This window comes from Rhinoderma darwinii, chromosome 7 (genome assembly GCF_050947455.1).
Source record: "Rhinoderma darwinii isolate aRhiDar2 chromosome 7, aRhiDar2.hap1, whole genome shotgun sequence".
NCBI lineage: Eukaryota > Metazoa > Chordata > Amphibia > Anura > Rhinodermatidae > Rhinoderma > Rhinoderma darwinii.
In genome coordinates, this window is record NC_134693.1 from 27,645,722 (window position 1) to 27,663,313 (window position 17,592).

The 17,592-nt window shown below is 41.7% G+C and overlaps 1 protein-coding gene across 2 annotated transcripts in view; it reads right to left on the reverse strand.

Annotated features, from left to right (window-relative positions):
* The window catches only part of RABGAP1L (RAB GTPase activating protein 1 like), a 237,701-nt gene that overhangs the window by 166,739 nt on the left and 53,370 nt on the right, over positions 1-17,592 (reverse strand). For both annotated transcript variants that reach the window (XM_075833054.1, XM_075833055.1), the window contains exons 8-12: positions 14,181-14,247; positions 10,866-10,968; positions 9,386-9,552; positions 6,766-6,904; positions 4,341-4,434 (exon numbers count right to left, since the gene is read on the reverse strand). In XM_075833054.1, the coding sequence (XP_075689169.1) occupies positions 4,341-4,434; positions 6,766-6,904; positions 9,386-9,552; positions 10,866-10,968; positions 14,181-14,247 (570 nt within the window). The remainder of the gene's footprint in view (positions 1-4,340; positions 4,435-6,765; positions 6,905-9,385; positions 9,553-10,865; positions 10,969-14,180; positions 14,248-17,592) is intronic.

The window sequence follows — 17,592 nt, forward strand, 5'->3', positions numbered from 1 at the left end:
GTGACAACTGCTCCGGTGTCAGATTATGTTTTTTAATAAATCTGCTTCATAATATGATCCTTATGGAGACCCTGTTTCCTACAAAGTGGTGTTTGTAGCGATGAAAATTTAAATGGTGCCCTCTAACCCTGAATCAGAAGTGGGGAGAATGCGGGAATGGACTGTATATCCGCCAAAATGCTGTCAGAGACGGGAGCCAACTCAGGCAAAGTCCTCACCTCGCATCATGAACGGTGCACCACAAGCTCCTTCTTCTATCTTTTGTGTGTATTAGATAGTATTTGGCACATAATAAACAGGTAATAAAATGAAAACCACTGACTTCAAACATATTAGTACTTGATCGCTATTCACATGCAGCGGAAGAGATTACTAGGAGTTCTCACTCACGCACTGATGGCGGCAGGAGGAGATAATCCAATTGTGACCATGACAAACTTCCAGACATCCCCCGAGACTAGATTTTGGCCAATGCAGCGAGCGCCGTTCAACGAGACAGATTGATTGGCGCTCGTTTGCTCCCGTCACATGGGGCTATGGATGGGGACGAGTGGTCGATATTCTGATCTCTCGTCCCCATACATCATCAGGTCGGCAGCGAGTCTCCCGGTTTACACAAGGAGATGTGCTGCCGACAACGATAATATTTTCGTTTTTTAAAATGATAAGATCAGCCAATGAACGAACGTTTGCTCGTTCATCTGCTGATCGCTGCCCTGTTTACACAGGGCGATTATCGGCATCGAGCCTTCTATGAACTCTTGTCTGCCCGATAATTGCCCAGTGTAAAACCCCATTAAGGCCAGGGGTCTCATTGTTTCAGTAATGCATCTATAAATGCTCCACAAATAGACATGGATTTCTGGCACCATGTTGATTATATACAGTAGCATGCAAAAAAAGTGTAAAAAAAACTTCAAATAAAACGAAATAATATTTACATCTCTGAACACTAAAGGGGTTTTCCCACAATTAAAATGTACCACCTATCCAGAGGAAGAACCTTTATTGTTTAGTTCCAGTGGATAAACAGGTGTAGGACTGATTACAGTGACCGTGTGTATCAGAGCTGTGTCTTGTAACAAACCAAGAACCTGTGTGTCCATTACATGTACAAGACACATTTTTATCCACTGGAAGTAAACTATGAAGGTATCTCTTGAATGACAACAAGCAGAGATCCTTAAAACCACAGGGAAATTATACAGAAAGCATATCGTAAAATTGTATAACTTTTTATTATACAAAGAATAAACTTCATTTGCTGAAACTGTAAAACTACTTTAAAGAGTATCTGCACTTTCATCAAACTTTTGATATAAGTAAAGACATATCAAAAGTTTGGATCGGTGGGGGGGTCCAGAGGCCCCACCATTACTGAAACGAAGGTGAGGAAGTGCTCAGCTGAATGCATAGCACCTTCGGCTGTGATCAGCGCTCCTCGTCAGGCTGAAGACGGCTCACATAGACGTCCCATGTGAGCCTTCTTCAGTCTGACAGGGAGCGCCGATCACAGCCGAAGGAGCCAAATCGCTCAGGTGCCAGACCCTCCCCTCCCATCGATCCAAACTTTTAAAATGTCTCTGACATCTCAAAAGTTTGATGAAAGTGCAGATACTCTTTAAGGATAACAAATTAATTTGATTACTATTCATCTAAGGCTGTGTTTACACCTGCGTTTAGCCCTTTCTTTCACCATGTACAGCAAGATTAGCGCAGTATGCATCGCTATTCTTGCGGTCACAGCAACGTAAACCTTGACTGAACCCCCGACGGACCCCCCTATAAAATTATGCTGTAGTACAGATGTAAACCTCTTACTTGGCGCAGTTTTGAATACGTATCTAGCATCTCACATCGCTAGATAAGGAAAGCACAAGGCTATTGGACAGGGTGCAGCAGACAAGAAACGGGTCACTTCAGATACAGCATATATTTGACAAGGTTAATAATGGCAAACTGCCCTATTGATATATGAAAGGTTGTTTATAACTGGATGTACATTTAGAGTTAAGTTTTCTTTCCTTGCATGCGTTTTAATGATAATACTTGGTATTTTATAAGATTGCACTTGAAGGCTTCTTTGACAATGGAATAAAATACGTTTTTCTGTACGTTTTTTTCCTTCCAGTTTGTATGATTTAGGGCCCTTTAAAAACACCTCGCATAACATGCTAATAATAATAAATGTTTATTTCTAAACCAATGCCATTCCCCAGTGATGGGCGACAATTGAAAGGTAAATTTAATTGTGCATTTGTGATAAACAAGTGTATTGGAATAAGCTTCAGGGAAGGTGAGGACTCCCTTCACAACGAAACGAGAGACGAAGTAAAACAAAAGCTCATTTCTCAGATATATGACTTCATTTCACACCCCGCAGGCTACGTCTCTCAACGATTAACAGGAAAATATGTTGTTGGTGTGTTAATTCACTTCTCAAACGAGAAGTCTATTTTAAATGCAACAGCAGAAGAAGAAAAAACATTTCTTGGCAGAGCCCTGAGGAATACAAGTATAATAAAGCTGTATTCACAGAGTAGGGTTTATTACGGTGATCATAAATCTTAATACATAGGACAAAGGATGGATAAGAAGCTGGAGATTGACTGGTGCTACTTATGGCAATCTCCACTTAAACGTTAGGGAACCGTATTTACAGCAAATCCTTCATTTAATTCTATTATCTGTCGTCCCGTCCCCCCCCCCCCGTTGAATGAAAAGACCGGATAATAAAGCAGGACCAACTCAGAGAGCACGATTCCCCTATGGCCTCCCCGTCAGCTCATCAGTAGACATAGACTATCTATTTTAGGGCAGCCTGTACCTGCAGATGAATGAGTATTGCAGCGGTGGGGGGTTTGAATCCACTACAGCAAATGATTGGAGGTCTGGAAAAACGTTCCCTGGAACTGGATAGACATTTCCATCCAAATTGCTATATGAGGAGCGCCAATGTTGCCTAGCGACAGCTGACAAGGGCCGTGCACTAAATGTTGCTTTTAGCAGCTTTTGAACAACATTATTTCAACTAAAATCTACACAAAGAGTTTAATTTATTAATTTATTTTTTATTTTGAGTCCACTCGTTCCTGAAATTCAGAAGTCCAAGGCTATATTCAGACGACAGTGAAAAACAGCCGTTTGATGGGCGTTTTTTTAGCAGCCGTTTTCCAAACATTGATGTTCTATGGGTGTATTTACACGGCCGTTTTTTTAATGGGCCGTGACTACCAGCCATCAAAAAATAGGACATGTCCTATTTTTGGCCGTTTTCACGGCCAGATAGCTCCCATAGAAGTCAATGGATCAGATTTTACCGACCGATTTTCAGGAATCAATCCTTGTGATGGCCGGTAAAAACGGATCCTGGAATAGGACTCCCACACATAGCGCTACTTTGAGCGCTGAGCCCGGGGAAGCCCCTGACAGCACAGTCCATATATGGACAGTGAAGTGAGTGCTTTCAACTATGGAGTCCCCAGCCAGAGCATCGCAAGATCTCTGGCAGGGGACTCCTGTCTTGGGAAAGCCCTTGACGTCACTGTGGCGTCATGGTCTCCCTCTGACCCCCCTGTAGATAGCACCAACCCCCCAGAAGATAGCACTCACTGCCTGTGAAAATTAAATGTGCTACACCCTACTAAATTATTTTCTATGTAACCCAAACAAAAAACGAGACTGCAAAGACGGCTCCTGGAAATTGAGGCAGTGAGATTTACTTTATTCAGTTGTTTATTTGTTTGTTTTCATTCAAAAACAAATTGTATTGTATAGATAACATCCGACTACATGCAACATATATTAATATGACAACAGAACAGTCAATATACACATTTTTGAACTCCAGTTCTAATGATTAATGTTACAGGATGTAGGCTGGTCTTTCTGTAATCTGTTGCGAGGTGGTCCTTGGTATAACTTTCTCTAAGGCACCATGCACACGACCATAGTTTTCATCCGTAATTACGGATCAGGTAATTACGGATGAAATTGTGGACCCATTAATTTCTATAGGCCACTGACACCTTTCCGTATACTTAGGGATGTGTGTCCAGGCCGTAGAAATGATCCGCAAAATATAGACAATCCTATTGTCCGCAATTGCGGCACGACTCGCCCATAGAAGTCTATGGGCACTTCCGCAATTACGGACGGCTACGGATGTGCATCCGTATTTGCGGACAGTAAAAAATCCTTTTAGACGTGTGCATGGGGCATGTTCCCAATGTATCCTTTCTTTACATTATATTTCTCATATTACAAAACTAACTGAAAACTAAATACACACATTTCTTTAAAAAAAAAAAAAACAACATTCAAGCAGACTACGATCTTACCATTTCTGAAGTAGCTGACCCCAGCATCCCAGGATCTTCTCAGGACATTCTTTGGAAACGTCTCCAGTGCCACTCCAGAGTTCACTGTCACTATCTATAAAGATAGATTTGGTTATATATGATAGAAGTATAGACTATACTTTAGCCCTGCACATTCCCTGTGCTATCTGATCTGTTTCTAATAACCCCTAGCGTCTCCCCCTCGTCACACATAGAGGAATCTCTTCTAGTCTCCAGTATTAAGGTTGCACTGACAGATCCACGGATATAATGTTGGATTCCGGAAAAAAAAAACGGAAGCTCTGTGTGTAACAAGCAGCCACGGCTCCTGCTCATCACATACAGAAAATGTACCCTGTGTTTAACAACGGCCGTACCTGACAGGACAGAGAGCCAATGTTAAATATAGAGAACCCATGAAGTGTCTAATGTATACGAGATTGCGGAGAGTCGGAGGTTGCTAGTAGCTGCCAGACCGCACAGAGACGTGACGCCAGGTCACCAAGAGAGCAAACAGAATTTGTTGAGTATCTCACATTAATATCATGCAATGACTTCACTGCTAATCTTGAAAGAAAACCAAGTAAGCAAACGGAATAAAACAGCAAACATTTATTTTGAAGGGATGAGATTTTCCCTTTAAAAATTTAGATCAAAACAAAACTGAAAATCAGCCATACCAGCAAAAAAGAGCTAAAAGATGACAGGAATTCTCATTAGGAGTAGAGCTCGGTACATTTTTTTCCAGAAGAAGCGCATTATATCACAACAAATCCTAATGACTGTAAAAATAAATAAAATGTCAGCCCAATGACCGGTTCTATTCACCAAAAACTTAAGCAAAAACTTGCAACACGCAGTTCACAAACGGCAGACGCTTTTGCAATTCTGCCTGTATAAGCAAAATAGCTCCAATTTCACTGAACAGGAGAAATGCGCAAACTAAACCTCTATGTGCAGTACTACATTCTAGTACTGAGCATTATCCTTGTGTCATGTTCATATGCGACCATTATTATCTATGAATCTCAAGTAGTAAACAGCACAGCTGCGAAGCTCTATTGTGCAAAGTACTGTTCAGTATAACAGCACACCAATCGTATAGAGCGTCGCACTATACACCATACGTCACAATTCAGGAAGAGTCCATACACCCAATACCATCACTATACAAGCACAGTCCATACACACAGCACTGTATACTACACACCATGCTGTCACAACCCACGCACTGAACACTACACAACATGCCGTCACAACCTACGCACTGAACACTACACACCATGCCGTCACAACCTACGCACTGAACACTACACAACATGCCGTCACAACCCACGCACTGAAGACTATACACCATGCGGTCAATGACAAAACACTACACACCGTGCCATCACAACCCACGCACTGAAGACTACACACCGTGCCATCACAACCCACGCACTGAAGACTACACACCATGCCATCACAACCCACGCACTGAACACTACACACCATGCCATCACAACCCACGCACTGAACACTACACAACATGCCGTCACAACCTATGCACTGAACACTATACAACATGCCGTCACAACCTATGCACTGAACACTATACAACATGCCGTCACAACCTATGCACTGAACACTATACAACATGCCGTCACAACCTATGCACTGAACACTATACAACATGCCGTCACAACCTACGCACTGAACACTACACAACATGCCGTCACAACCCACGCACTGAACACTACACACCATGCCATCACAACCTACGCACTGAACACTACACACCATGCCGTCACAACCCACGCACTGAAGACTATACACCATGCGGTCAATGACAAAACACTACACACCGTGCCATCACAACCCACGCACTGAAGACTACTCACCATGCCATCACAACCCACGCACTGAACACTACACACCATGCCGTCACAACCCACGCACTGAACACTACACAACATGCCGTCACAACCTATGCACTGAACACTACACAACATGCCGTCACAACCTATGCACTGAACACTACACACCATGCCGTCACAACCTATGCACTGAACACTACACACCATGCTGTCACAACCCACGCACTGAGCAATGCACAACATGCCGTCACAACCCACGCACTGGACACCACACAACATGCTGTCACAATCTATGCACTGCACCCTACACACCATGCAGTCAATAACAAAACAGTACACAATACATGTTGTCACAATCTATGCACTGCACCCTACCGAACACCATCCAGAGCCTAAAGTGAGAAGGACCAGAGAAGAAAACCATTCGCAGTGGTCCCTTAAAATAAACATGTGCATCCGTTTGTTTACTGTGTTCTTCTAATCTTTGGACAGGACTGGGTAGATACTGCATGCAGAACATACTTTACATGTCAAACACACAGGTTGCTGCCATTGTGTATATCGCTCACCTTCTTCTAGCTCTTCCTCCTCTTGCGGGGACATTAACCCACTTGTGCTCGATGGGCTGGTAGGAGCCTCAACCATTTCTGACTGCCTCTGCAAGCTCAGGACTTCATAAATTGAATCTCCAGAGCCTTTATTCCCTGACTGAAAGACGACGGAAATATACAATGAACATATGAAAGTCCATAAAAACAAGATAACAGATTAGCAGCAAGGAAACTCCTAACCAATATTAGCAAGATGTATTCTGACAAACTAACCAACGGTCTATTTATATTTCATCACACCAGATTGCAGTACACAATGAAGGTTCCTATTTAATGAAAGCAAGCAGAGATTTTGAAAACCAAGAGGAATTCATAAATAAAAGTATATTGGGGAAATTGTACCACTTTTAATTATACAAAGAAGACCTTTTGCTAAAAGTGTAATACCCCGTAACGTTGTCTTTGTAGATTAATTAAGTAAATGAAAGTTAGTGGAGAATACCATAAAACACCAAAAGCATGTACGTTTATGGGAAGGTCAGGGTGTCGGCCAAACACTATCATTTATGTATGATCAATTTGACCTTCTTCTATCAAGGCACCTACTAATTTATCTTGTGTATGCCTGGGGTTTTTTGCCTTCCGGGAACCTAGAAAACTTGGTGGCAGGGGAAATATAATAGAATCCATATTATCACTAACTTTCTAAGGCCGGGTTCACACGAGCATGTTCGGTCCGTAAAATATGGACCGTATGTCGGCCGCATTTCCCAGACCGAACACACTGCAGGGAGCCGGGCTCCTAGCGTCATAGTTATCTATGACGCTAGTTGTCCCTGCCTCGCTGCGGAAAACTGTCCCGTACGGAAAACATGGTTACAGTACGGGACAGTTGTCCCGCAGTGACTCCTAGCGTCATAGATAACTATGACGCTAGAAGCCCGTCACCCTGCAGTGTGTTCGGTCTGGGAAATGCCGTTGACATACAGTCCATATTTTATTGACCGAACATGCTCGTGTGAACCCGGCCTAAGAAGGAGACATAACTAAGAATTGGCCAAAGAGAATTTTTAACATCTTGATTGAAGTGGACGACTCAAGGACGAATATGGACAGATCACTTTTAATTTGTAAGGGCCTGTTTACATCAGCGTTCGGTACTGTTGATGGGTTGCGTCAGACCTTTCCATCAGGGGAAGCCATCAACGGAAAAGCAAACGGTTGTCTCAGTTCCGTAAGTTTTCCGTTTTTTGACGGAATCAATAGTGCAGTTGACTACGCTATTGTTTCCGCCAAAATAAATCCGGAAACCTTACAGAACAGAGACAAACGGAAACCATTAGCAAGGGAAGCATTACCATTGAAATCAATGGTAATGGAAACGGGAAGCTATGGTTTCCGTTTGCCTTTCCGTTCAGGGTTTCATTGTCTGGTTATCCCAGGACGTGTTTCTAGCTATGCACAGACACGCTTTGATTTAACACGTAGCTCTTTGTACCTTTTATAACTTTTTATTGAAATACTTCTTAATAAAACAAGGGAAGGAGGCGTTTTACAGGCAAGTGGCCAGGATGCATTTTTATACATTTTGTGGCTTTTTATTATATCGTTTAGATATTTGTATGATTCCAAAACGAAGATATTTTTCCATTCTATATCTGGAAGTATTTCTCCTAAAAATGCTGCTTAATGCCAAACATTTATACTACTCTTTGACTCTTTCCAGTAGTTGCAAAAGTACAACTCCCAGCCTGCGTCTGTCCGTGCACGCTGGGAGATGTAGCTTTGCAACCATTGCAGAACCACAGGCTGGAAGCCATTGCTTTAAAGTGTATCTGAATCTTCAAATATTTTCCACTGTGTCCGTTTCCGTTGCCACGTAGACATTGAAAGGAGCAGAAGGGCGATGCGTGACCTCCGCATGTTGTCGTGAGGGGACTCCTGGTCTAGTGATCGGTGGGAGTCCCAGTCGTGGGGCCAACAGAGATCAGACATTTATCACCTATCCTGTAGATAGGCCATCAATGTCCTTCGTGGGATAGGCGAGACTAAGTTAGGGGGTAAGGTAAATAAGACTTTTAATGGCTTTAAGAGGGTACACTATGGGAAAAAACATATTTTCCATTTTTAACCAAGAGTTAGAATTTAATATAATAATTAATAATTTAAAGTCTTTAAAAAATGAAAAGGTCTGACAGCCTAAAGAGTAAAGAGGCCTCATAGAAACAGAGGGAGGGCTTGAGAATATTTATATATACATCTATAGAATCTATTATTCTATATACCACATACTGAGAAATTGAAAGATTTTATTTCTGTGTGTCCTGCTGTAAAAAGAAAAGTCTAAAATGAAAGAGGTAAAAATAGGCTACAGATATTTTTTTTTCTGTACAAAAGTTATCTCCAATTATCTATGTAATTGGAGATATAAGTATAGCTTATTCCATAAAAGAAAAACAGATTTATTTTACATTAGGATCCATAGGGTTTGCAAACTGTGTCTTTTTTAAAGTGTTTTATGAAAAGAAAAGCATGATCACATCAAACCGAGTTGAGAATAAAAGACAATGTATCATGCAGCGCGTTCCATAGCGAGAGGTGAACACGACCCTTTTCAAGCGCTTTATGCTACTCGTACCTGTTTGAGCTTTAGGTAGAAGGTCTCTGTGAAGGCTTTTCTGCTAAAATACCAGAACCTCTCATTTGTGGGGTACACACGGACCACTGTCTCCAGCAGGAACCGGACAGGCTCCACCACTTCTGTAACCACCATGTCAACGGCTATGGTCATGTACACTCTCCTGTCTGAACAAAAATGAGATGTGAGTAATACACATATTATCCATATTAGATATTCCCATATTTTAGTCCATTGTTATCACGTCGTTAAACAAAGTCTGTTGTGCAATTCTATTGTTCCCTGTAAGCAGCCATTTAAGGCTAGGGAAAGGCTGGCTGAAATATTCATCAATGGAATTACTGACAAGAAGTCCAGAAGACTGTCTGCCCCCATAAACATTGCTTTGGCTTATAGAACTCCAGTTCTGAGATACTCCAGAAATACATACATATATGGTTTACAGAGGCAGATTATGGCACATAAAGGGCAATCACCGATAAGAACAGATTGAGCTGCGCTCGTAGGTCCCCATACAGTTAACATATTGTCGGCAGCACATACCGTTTATACAGGGAGAGGCGCTGCCCTTAACAAGGTTTTTAGGGCTGAATAAGAGATACGATCAGCTGATGAACCGTTTGCTTGTTTGTTGGTTTACTGATGCCCTGTTTTCGCAGGTCTATGATCGGAATTGTTTGCCCGATCATTGGCCCATGTAAATGAGACTAGTCAACGGTATTTGTAGTTCTTTTTACTAAGCTACACTTTTTTAAGTGGATTTATCTCTAGTGCTAGTACATACCTGACTTTTATGTAGATAGATCTGCAGTTATTAGCTAGACTACACTGTACTATGACCTATACAAAGCCGGCCATAGATATAACGATTTTACAAATGTTAACAGGATGATCTGTGTTACGAATACCAATCTGTTCCAACCAATGGTCCAGAAAACTTAAGGTATATTCACAAGCGGCAGCGGCAGACACCGGCGCAATGTTGCATGACGCGGGACTCCGCGCACACCCAGTGCAGCACGAGAACACCCCCCGCCCGTGCATAACGCACACGCGCCAGGGTCGCCCCACATTGCGGTTCTCCGCGCATGCCCAATGCGACGGTCGGGGGCAGGACCAAGCACCACACCCCCCGTACCCAGTGCGCCGGGGCCGACACCAGGTGAAACACGGTGCAGCTCCATGCGCATGCGCAGTACGACGGACGCATCAAGTCCAATAACACAGGAACAATGCAGCTCCAGGGAAAGTAAATGTGTGTAGTGGTGTATGCGATAACCGCAATGGGTGCCCCGCTTATAATATTAATAAATGGTACATAAGAAGTGTGTGTTATTAGAGGTTGGAGATGATAGAAAGAATCCATAACCATCCATATTATGTAGGAATAAAGACAACTTCCCCCTTGGCACATCCTGTTAGTATGATCCATTTTAAACCAATGAAAAATCAGGCTTCAAACAAACTTTCGAAATTGTACCTTTAGCAGTTTCCTCATTGAGTGCTTGAAATGCCGCTACATTTGGATTCCACATTCCTGTGATAGCATATGCTTTTCCATCGCTGCTTTTCCCCATGGATTCCTGAGAAAATACAGAGTAGGAATACAAAATATGAATGCTTTGCAGTGCAACCAAACAGGAAACTTTGTATTAAGTTACTTATATAAGTTCCTCTCACCTATATGCACTACATGGACAACAATATTGGGACAGCTACAGGAGCTTTTATGACATCCCATTCTAAATCCATAGAGACACGCAGGACCCGCTGACACTGAACCAGTCAGGTCCGCGGGACTGACGGATTCAGGTCATAGTGATCGATACAGCTGCTCTGTATAGAGAATACAGAGCGGCTGTATCTCGAAAAGTAAAAAGATTTTTTTAATAAAAACTATTTATAAAGTTGAACAAATCACACTGATTGACCTTTTTATTTAAAAAAATGCCTTTCAAAGGTTTACATAGCCTTTAATATGGAGTTAGTCCCCCCTTTGCTGCTAAAACAGCTTCAACTCTTCTGGGAAGACTTTCTATAAGCGTGTCTGTGGGAATTTTACATTCATCCAGAAGAACATTTGTGAGGTCAGACACGGATATTGGAGGGGAGGGCCTGGCTCGCAATCTCTGATCACGTTCATCCCAAAGGTGTTCAATGGGGTTGAGGTCAGGGCTCTGTGCGGGCCAGTCAAGTTCTTCCACACCAAACTCATCACGCGTCTTTATGGAGCTTGCTTTGTGCACTGGGGCACAGTCCTGCTGGAACAGAAAAGGGCCGAAACCCCAAACTGTTCTCACAAAGTTGGAAGCTAGAATTTACAAAATGTCCAGGGCGTTATCTCTCCTCCACCAAACTTTACAGGTGGCACAATGCCGTCAGGTAAAGTTCTCCTGACATTCGCCGGACTTGTCCATCAGACCGCCAGATAGAGAAGCGTGATTCGTCACTCCACAGAACACGTTTCCACTACTCCAGAGTCCAGTGGCGGCAGCTTTACACCACTCCATCCGATGCCCGGCATTGCGCTAGGTGATGTAAGGCTGGCATGCAGCTGCGTGGCCATAGAAACCCATGCCATGAAGCTCCAGGCGAACAGTTTTTGTGCTGATGTTAATGGCAGAGTTGGAACTCAAGTTATTGAGTCAGCAAAGTGTTGGTGACTTTTATGCACTATGCGCCTCAGCACTCGGAGTCCCCGCTCTGTAACTTTGTGGCTAAGTTGCTGTGGTTCATAAAAGCTTCCACTTTGCAATAATACTACTCACATTTGATCGTGGAATACCTAGGAGGGAAGAAATTTCACGGACTGACTTGTTGCAACGGTGGCATCCTATTACAGCACCATGCTCGAATTCAGTGAGCTCTTTAAAAGACCCATTCTTTCACAAATGTTTGTAAAGATAGACTGCATGGCGTGGGTGCAGGAATTTATAAACCTGTGGCAATGGGACTGAATAAAACACCTGAATTCAACGAGGTAGACGTGTGTCCCAATACTTTTGTCTATATAGTGTATATTCATCTAACAAGGGACTCTCCCCTACAGACTCCTTTCACCCATTAAATGAAGCAGAAAACTATAGGGGAAAATGTACAATCATTAGAACTTTGGCCACCAGTAACAGTATCGACCTATAAGGCTGAATCTTGGATACTCTAATATGTTTATCCTGTCACCTGATGCTCGCGATAAAAGGGCTTATTCCCGAATCAGAAAAAGGATTTATTTTTTTTCCATTAACAGGGCCACTCTTTTCCATGGGTTGTCTCATGTATTGGAGTTCATCCCCATTCAAGTGATGGGGGCTAAGGTGCAATACCAAACACATTCCATGGACGAGAGTAGCGTTGGAAAAAAACAAAAACCTTTATTCCAGTCCTGGACAACCCCTTTAAGTGGATAGAGCTATGCTATGGTCGGCATTCGGGTTGTCACGATACCAGAATTTGGACTTCGATACCGATACATTGTGTAGTATTGCGATTTTCGATACCAAAACGATACTTTGACAGCAATAAAAATAAATAAATAAATTTAAAAAAAACACACAAAAAAAAAAAAAGTCTTTCCATTTTCTGATGTGAGGCACATGGGGGTTCAAAATCCATCACACCATGTGCCTCACATTAGTAAGTGACCCCATCATCTTCCTCATATAATGGCAACATTGGGTTATCCCCTTAGGGACACGGCCAATTTTGGCCTTGAGGACAGAACAATTATTTTTTTTTCCTCTTTGCATTCTACGCTCATAACGCCTTCATTTTTTGCTGAACGTAGCTAGATGAGACTTTGTTTTTTGGTACATTTACATTATCTATTAATTTATATACATTTTTATTTTGGCAAAAATGCAGAAAAATTGTTTTTATTATTTTTACAGTATACACCGATCATCATAAACGACGCTGTTACTTTGATGTTCAGGTTATTGCGGTCGCGATGATACCAAATATGTATAATATTTTATGCATTGGGACTTATTTTAATGTTTAGAGCAAAAACAAAACAAAAAACGGCATTTGTGTATTTTTACAATTTTCATTTAACATAATTTTTTTATTACTTTTACTTTTTTACTTATTTTGTTAACTTTAATGTACTGGCATATACCTATATGCCAGTACATTAGCCTGTGTACTAATAGTACACAGGCAGTTTTTAGGACATGCATAAAGGGGGGTTTTACACAGGACGATTATCGGGTAGATGAGTGTTCACAGGGAGACGCGTTGCCGACAGGATAATAATGTATGGTGAAGAGTGATCGGAGTAACGACCGCTCGTCCCCATCCATAGCTCTGTGTGACAGGAGCAAGCAAGCGCCGATCAACTAGGTCTCGTTGATCGGCGCTCGCTGCACCGGCCGAGTGTCGGCCGGTGTAAAAGAGCCTTAAGTATGCTCTAACAAAAGGAAATATCGTCAGACAGCCCTGGGCTGTGTATTACAATAAATGGGGCACATTTATGATCGCGCGTGCACACAGAATGATTTGTTGCACGCGTCTTTAGAATGATTTGATGCAGCTGGCACTGAAGAGAGAGAACATGGCAGGCGCTGAGCAGTGTGCCTGCATTCAGGGCCGGCGCCGCTGCTCATAAGCGCAGCGCCTGCCGCATCACATGCCAGTGACCACATTCATGTAGTACAATAATGCGGCCAACAGCTTAGTATAGAAATACATGAATCCGCGGTATTGAACCGCTTGGGGGTGCACAGCATCTAAATAGTAACGATATTTCGATGCATTGAGCAACCCTAGTCGGAATTAAAAATATCACAATAATTACCATATCCAGAAGATGCATGTCACTATTTTTGACATTTCTGCCTGGACTGAGCAGCATTCCAAAACACCTATAAGAAAAAAAAAAACATTTAGATGCAAACAACCTTAAAATGCAACCAATGGTAAAGGCAGGATACCTCTTAGGCTTCGTTCACAACTGCGTCAGGACTCCGTTCATGGGTTCCGTCTGAGCTTCCCGTCAGGGGAACACATGAACGAAATCCAAACTGAAATAATCGGAAACCATAAGCAAACGGTTGACAGAATGAATAGCGCAGTCAACTACGGTACTGATTCCATCAAAACGACGGAACCCTTAAACAACGGTGACAAACGGAAACCATTTGCAGCGGATCCGTCACCATTGAAATCAATGGTGATGCTTGTTTCAGTTGGGATTCCCACCTCTGGGACCCGCACCTATCTCTAGAACGGGGCCCCCTAAACCCCGTTCTAGAGTTTTGTGCTCACGCTGCCTCCCGGCCACTTACGGATTACATGGTCGGGAGTAACTCGCTGAGCTACGCGGTTTCAGTAACTCCCATAGTAGTAAATGGCCCCATTCTAGAGATAGGTGGGACTCGCATCTATCTGACATTTAAACCGGCATTTGAACAGTTAAGAGGGGGGGCGGCCCCCTCTGACAGCCCAACGGGCCCTCCTCACAACACGATCGAGGGGCGCTGATGGTTGTCATGGCAGTCCAGGGACTAATGTCTCCGGCAGGACTTAGCAGAAGCCTGTAAAAATGACAATATACTGCAATACATTTATATTGCAGCGTATTGTACCAGCGATGTAACGATCGCTGGTTCAAGTCCCCTAGGGGATCTAATAAAATGTGTAAATATAAAATCATATTAAAAAAGTTTACAAAACTCCCCTTTTACGATTTTCCCTAAGCACAATGTAAAAAATAAAAAAAATTGGTATCTCTCCGTCCATAAAAGTCCGAACTACTACAATATATCATTATTTAACTCGCAGGTAAACAGCATATAAAAAAAATAATTAATAAACACCAGAATCATTGTTTTTTGGTAACCTTAGCGCTAAAAAAAAAAAAAATTAAATAAAAAGTGATCAAAAAATTGTATGTACCGAAAGATGGCGCCAATAAAATAAAACTAAAGCCTGTCCCACAAAAAATAAGCCCCCACACTGCTCAATTGATGAAAAAATAAAAAAGTTATGGCTCTCAGAATGTGGTGAAACAGAACAAATTTATTTTTTTAACAAATATTTTTTTTCTTTTTTTTTTAAATTAATAAAATATGATTTTTTTTCCTATTTTATGTTGTTGTCTAAAACCGGAGTGCGTCTTATAGTCCGAAAAATATGATATATTATGTAATTGCAGCCATTTGGTTTCTTGTAACAGAAAAATGTCACCAAAAAAAACCTAATATAATATTAATTTGAAAAAAAAAACAAAAACACAAAAATACATATAATCCTCCTTCTCTCCTCTGCAGATAATACCATTCTATAATATCAATTCTATTTCAATTTTTATTTGCAAGAACTCGCAGAACATTTGGAAAAAGAAAATTATTTATCACATTTGCGGCCTGAGCCTATGAGAACTATTAATATTAATAAGGTAGAAATGAGGGTTAAAGGTTCATGGGTTTAAAAAAAAAAAAAAAAAAAAAAAAGAAGTTACAACACGACTAACATTACTGAAACGAGGCTTTTGCTTTCATGTGAACACTTAGACGAGCCACAAAATAACGAGCAAATTTGCAGATTCACTGCAATACGCACACAAATGAAATGAAAAGTAGAGGACACATGTTTGAAAGAATTTCCTTTTTCCTTTTTTATTGTACAATGCTGAGCAGGAAATGAACAGAATATAATTGGGGTGAGAAGGAGATCAAAGACGGCAGAGCTGACAAATTGATAGCACAGACTCCCCTGGTTGGAACTTTGACCAAGATTAGACAGAGATGTTGGAATAAAGCAGAAAAGTGGTGTCATACGAGTGGAGCTATTGTGTATGAGAAGCACTGACACATACTCAGAACTGACAGGCCAGGGCCCGCACAACATAAAGAAAACCGTTCTGAGGAATTCCATTTTATGAATGGTATACGATTAAAATATTTTGCTCTTTATCCCCGATAGTCCTAAATAAGCTAAACTGAAACCTGATCCCTACCATTTCTTACCATCGGAGCATTCTAAGTGGAGGGCAAATGTGTTGTTCTCCATCTCTTGCAGACATGCATGTCTTAATATGCCCTGTCAGACATCATATTATTATATAGTGAATACGTTAAACTGTTGCCCACAGCAACCAGATATTTTTTATTTCATAGGCTGCACTTCGAAACAATACACGTTAACCTACGGTAGGGTTAGGGTATGTTCACATGATAGCAGGCATTTACGTCTGAAAAGACAGACTGTTTTCAGGAGAAAACAGCTGCCTCGTTTCAGTCGTAATTGCTCCTCCTCGCATTCTGCGAGGCTTCTCTGACAGCCGTAAATTTTGAGCTGTGCTTCATGGAGTTCAATGAAGAACGGCTCAAATTACGTCTGAAAGAAGTGTCCTGCATATAATTTATATAAGTGTCCTGCATATAATTTATATAAGTGTCCTGCATATAATTTATATAAGTGTCCTGCACTTCTTTTGACAAGGCTGTATTTTTACGCGTCGTCGTTTGACAGCTCTCAAACGCGACGATGCGTAAATGACAGGTTGTCTGCACAGTACGTCGGCAAACCCATTCAGATGAATGGGCAGATGTTTGCCGACGTATTGTAGCCCTATTTTCAGGCGTAAAACGAGGCATAATACGCCTCGTTTACGGCTGAAAATAGGTCGTGTGAACCCAGCCTTAGAGCTATGTGTAAACATGCTGCAGCAGTCCACAGATCCAAATACCCTAACCAGGGCCAATACTGGCATCAGTAGCGGGCATTGCAGAGTCTAAACTGCAAAAAAATCTTATGAAAGAGCTTTAAATAAATTCTGTAGTACATGATTGTCACATGTGACATGAGACAGGCACGCTTTAAATTGCATGTCTACATTATGCTATAATAGGTGCTGAGAGCCGAAAAAAACAGTCCCATAATATTATTTTTCCGCTCCGATTGTTCAGTATTTGCGTCACCAGGAATTAAATCCAGGACTTGGGAAGGGATGGCTGGGTAGAAGCCTCGTGGATTCAATTAGACCATCCACAATAAAGCATGCAGATATACAACGATAAAGCTCTGTTCACATCACGTTTGAGGTATAGAAAATTAAAAAATTAAAAAATACTTCTTTATAGCAGTTCCCTCTAACCTTTAGTTGTAAAAAGTAAAAGGGAAAACGATGTGTAACAAGATCCTATTTTTCTCAATAGGACTGTTTTTAAGTTACGCTTCTATGACATATCTTTTCACAACCTCTC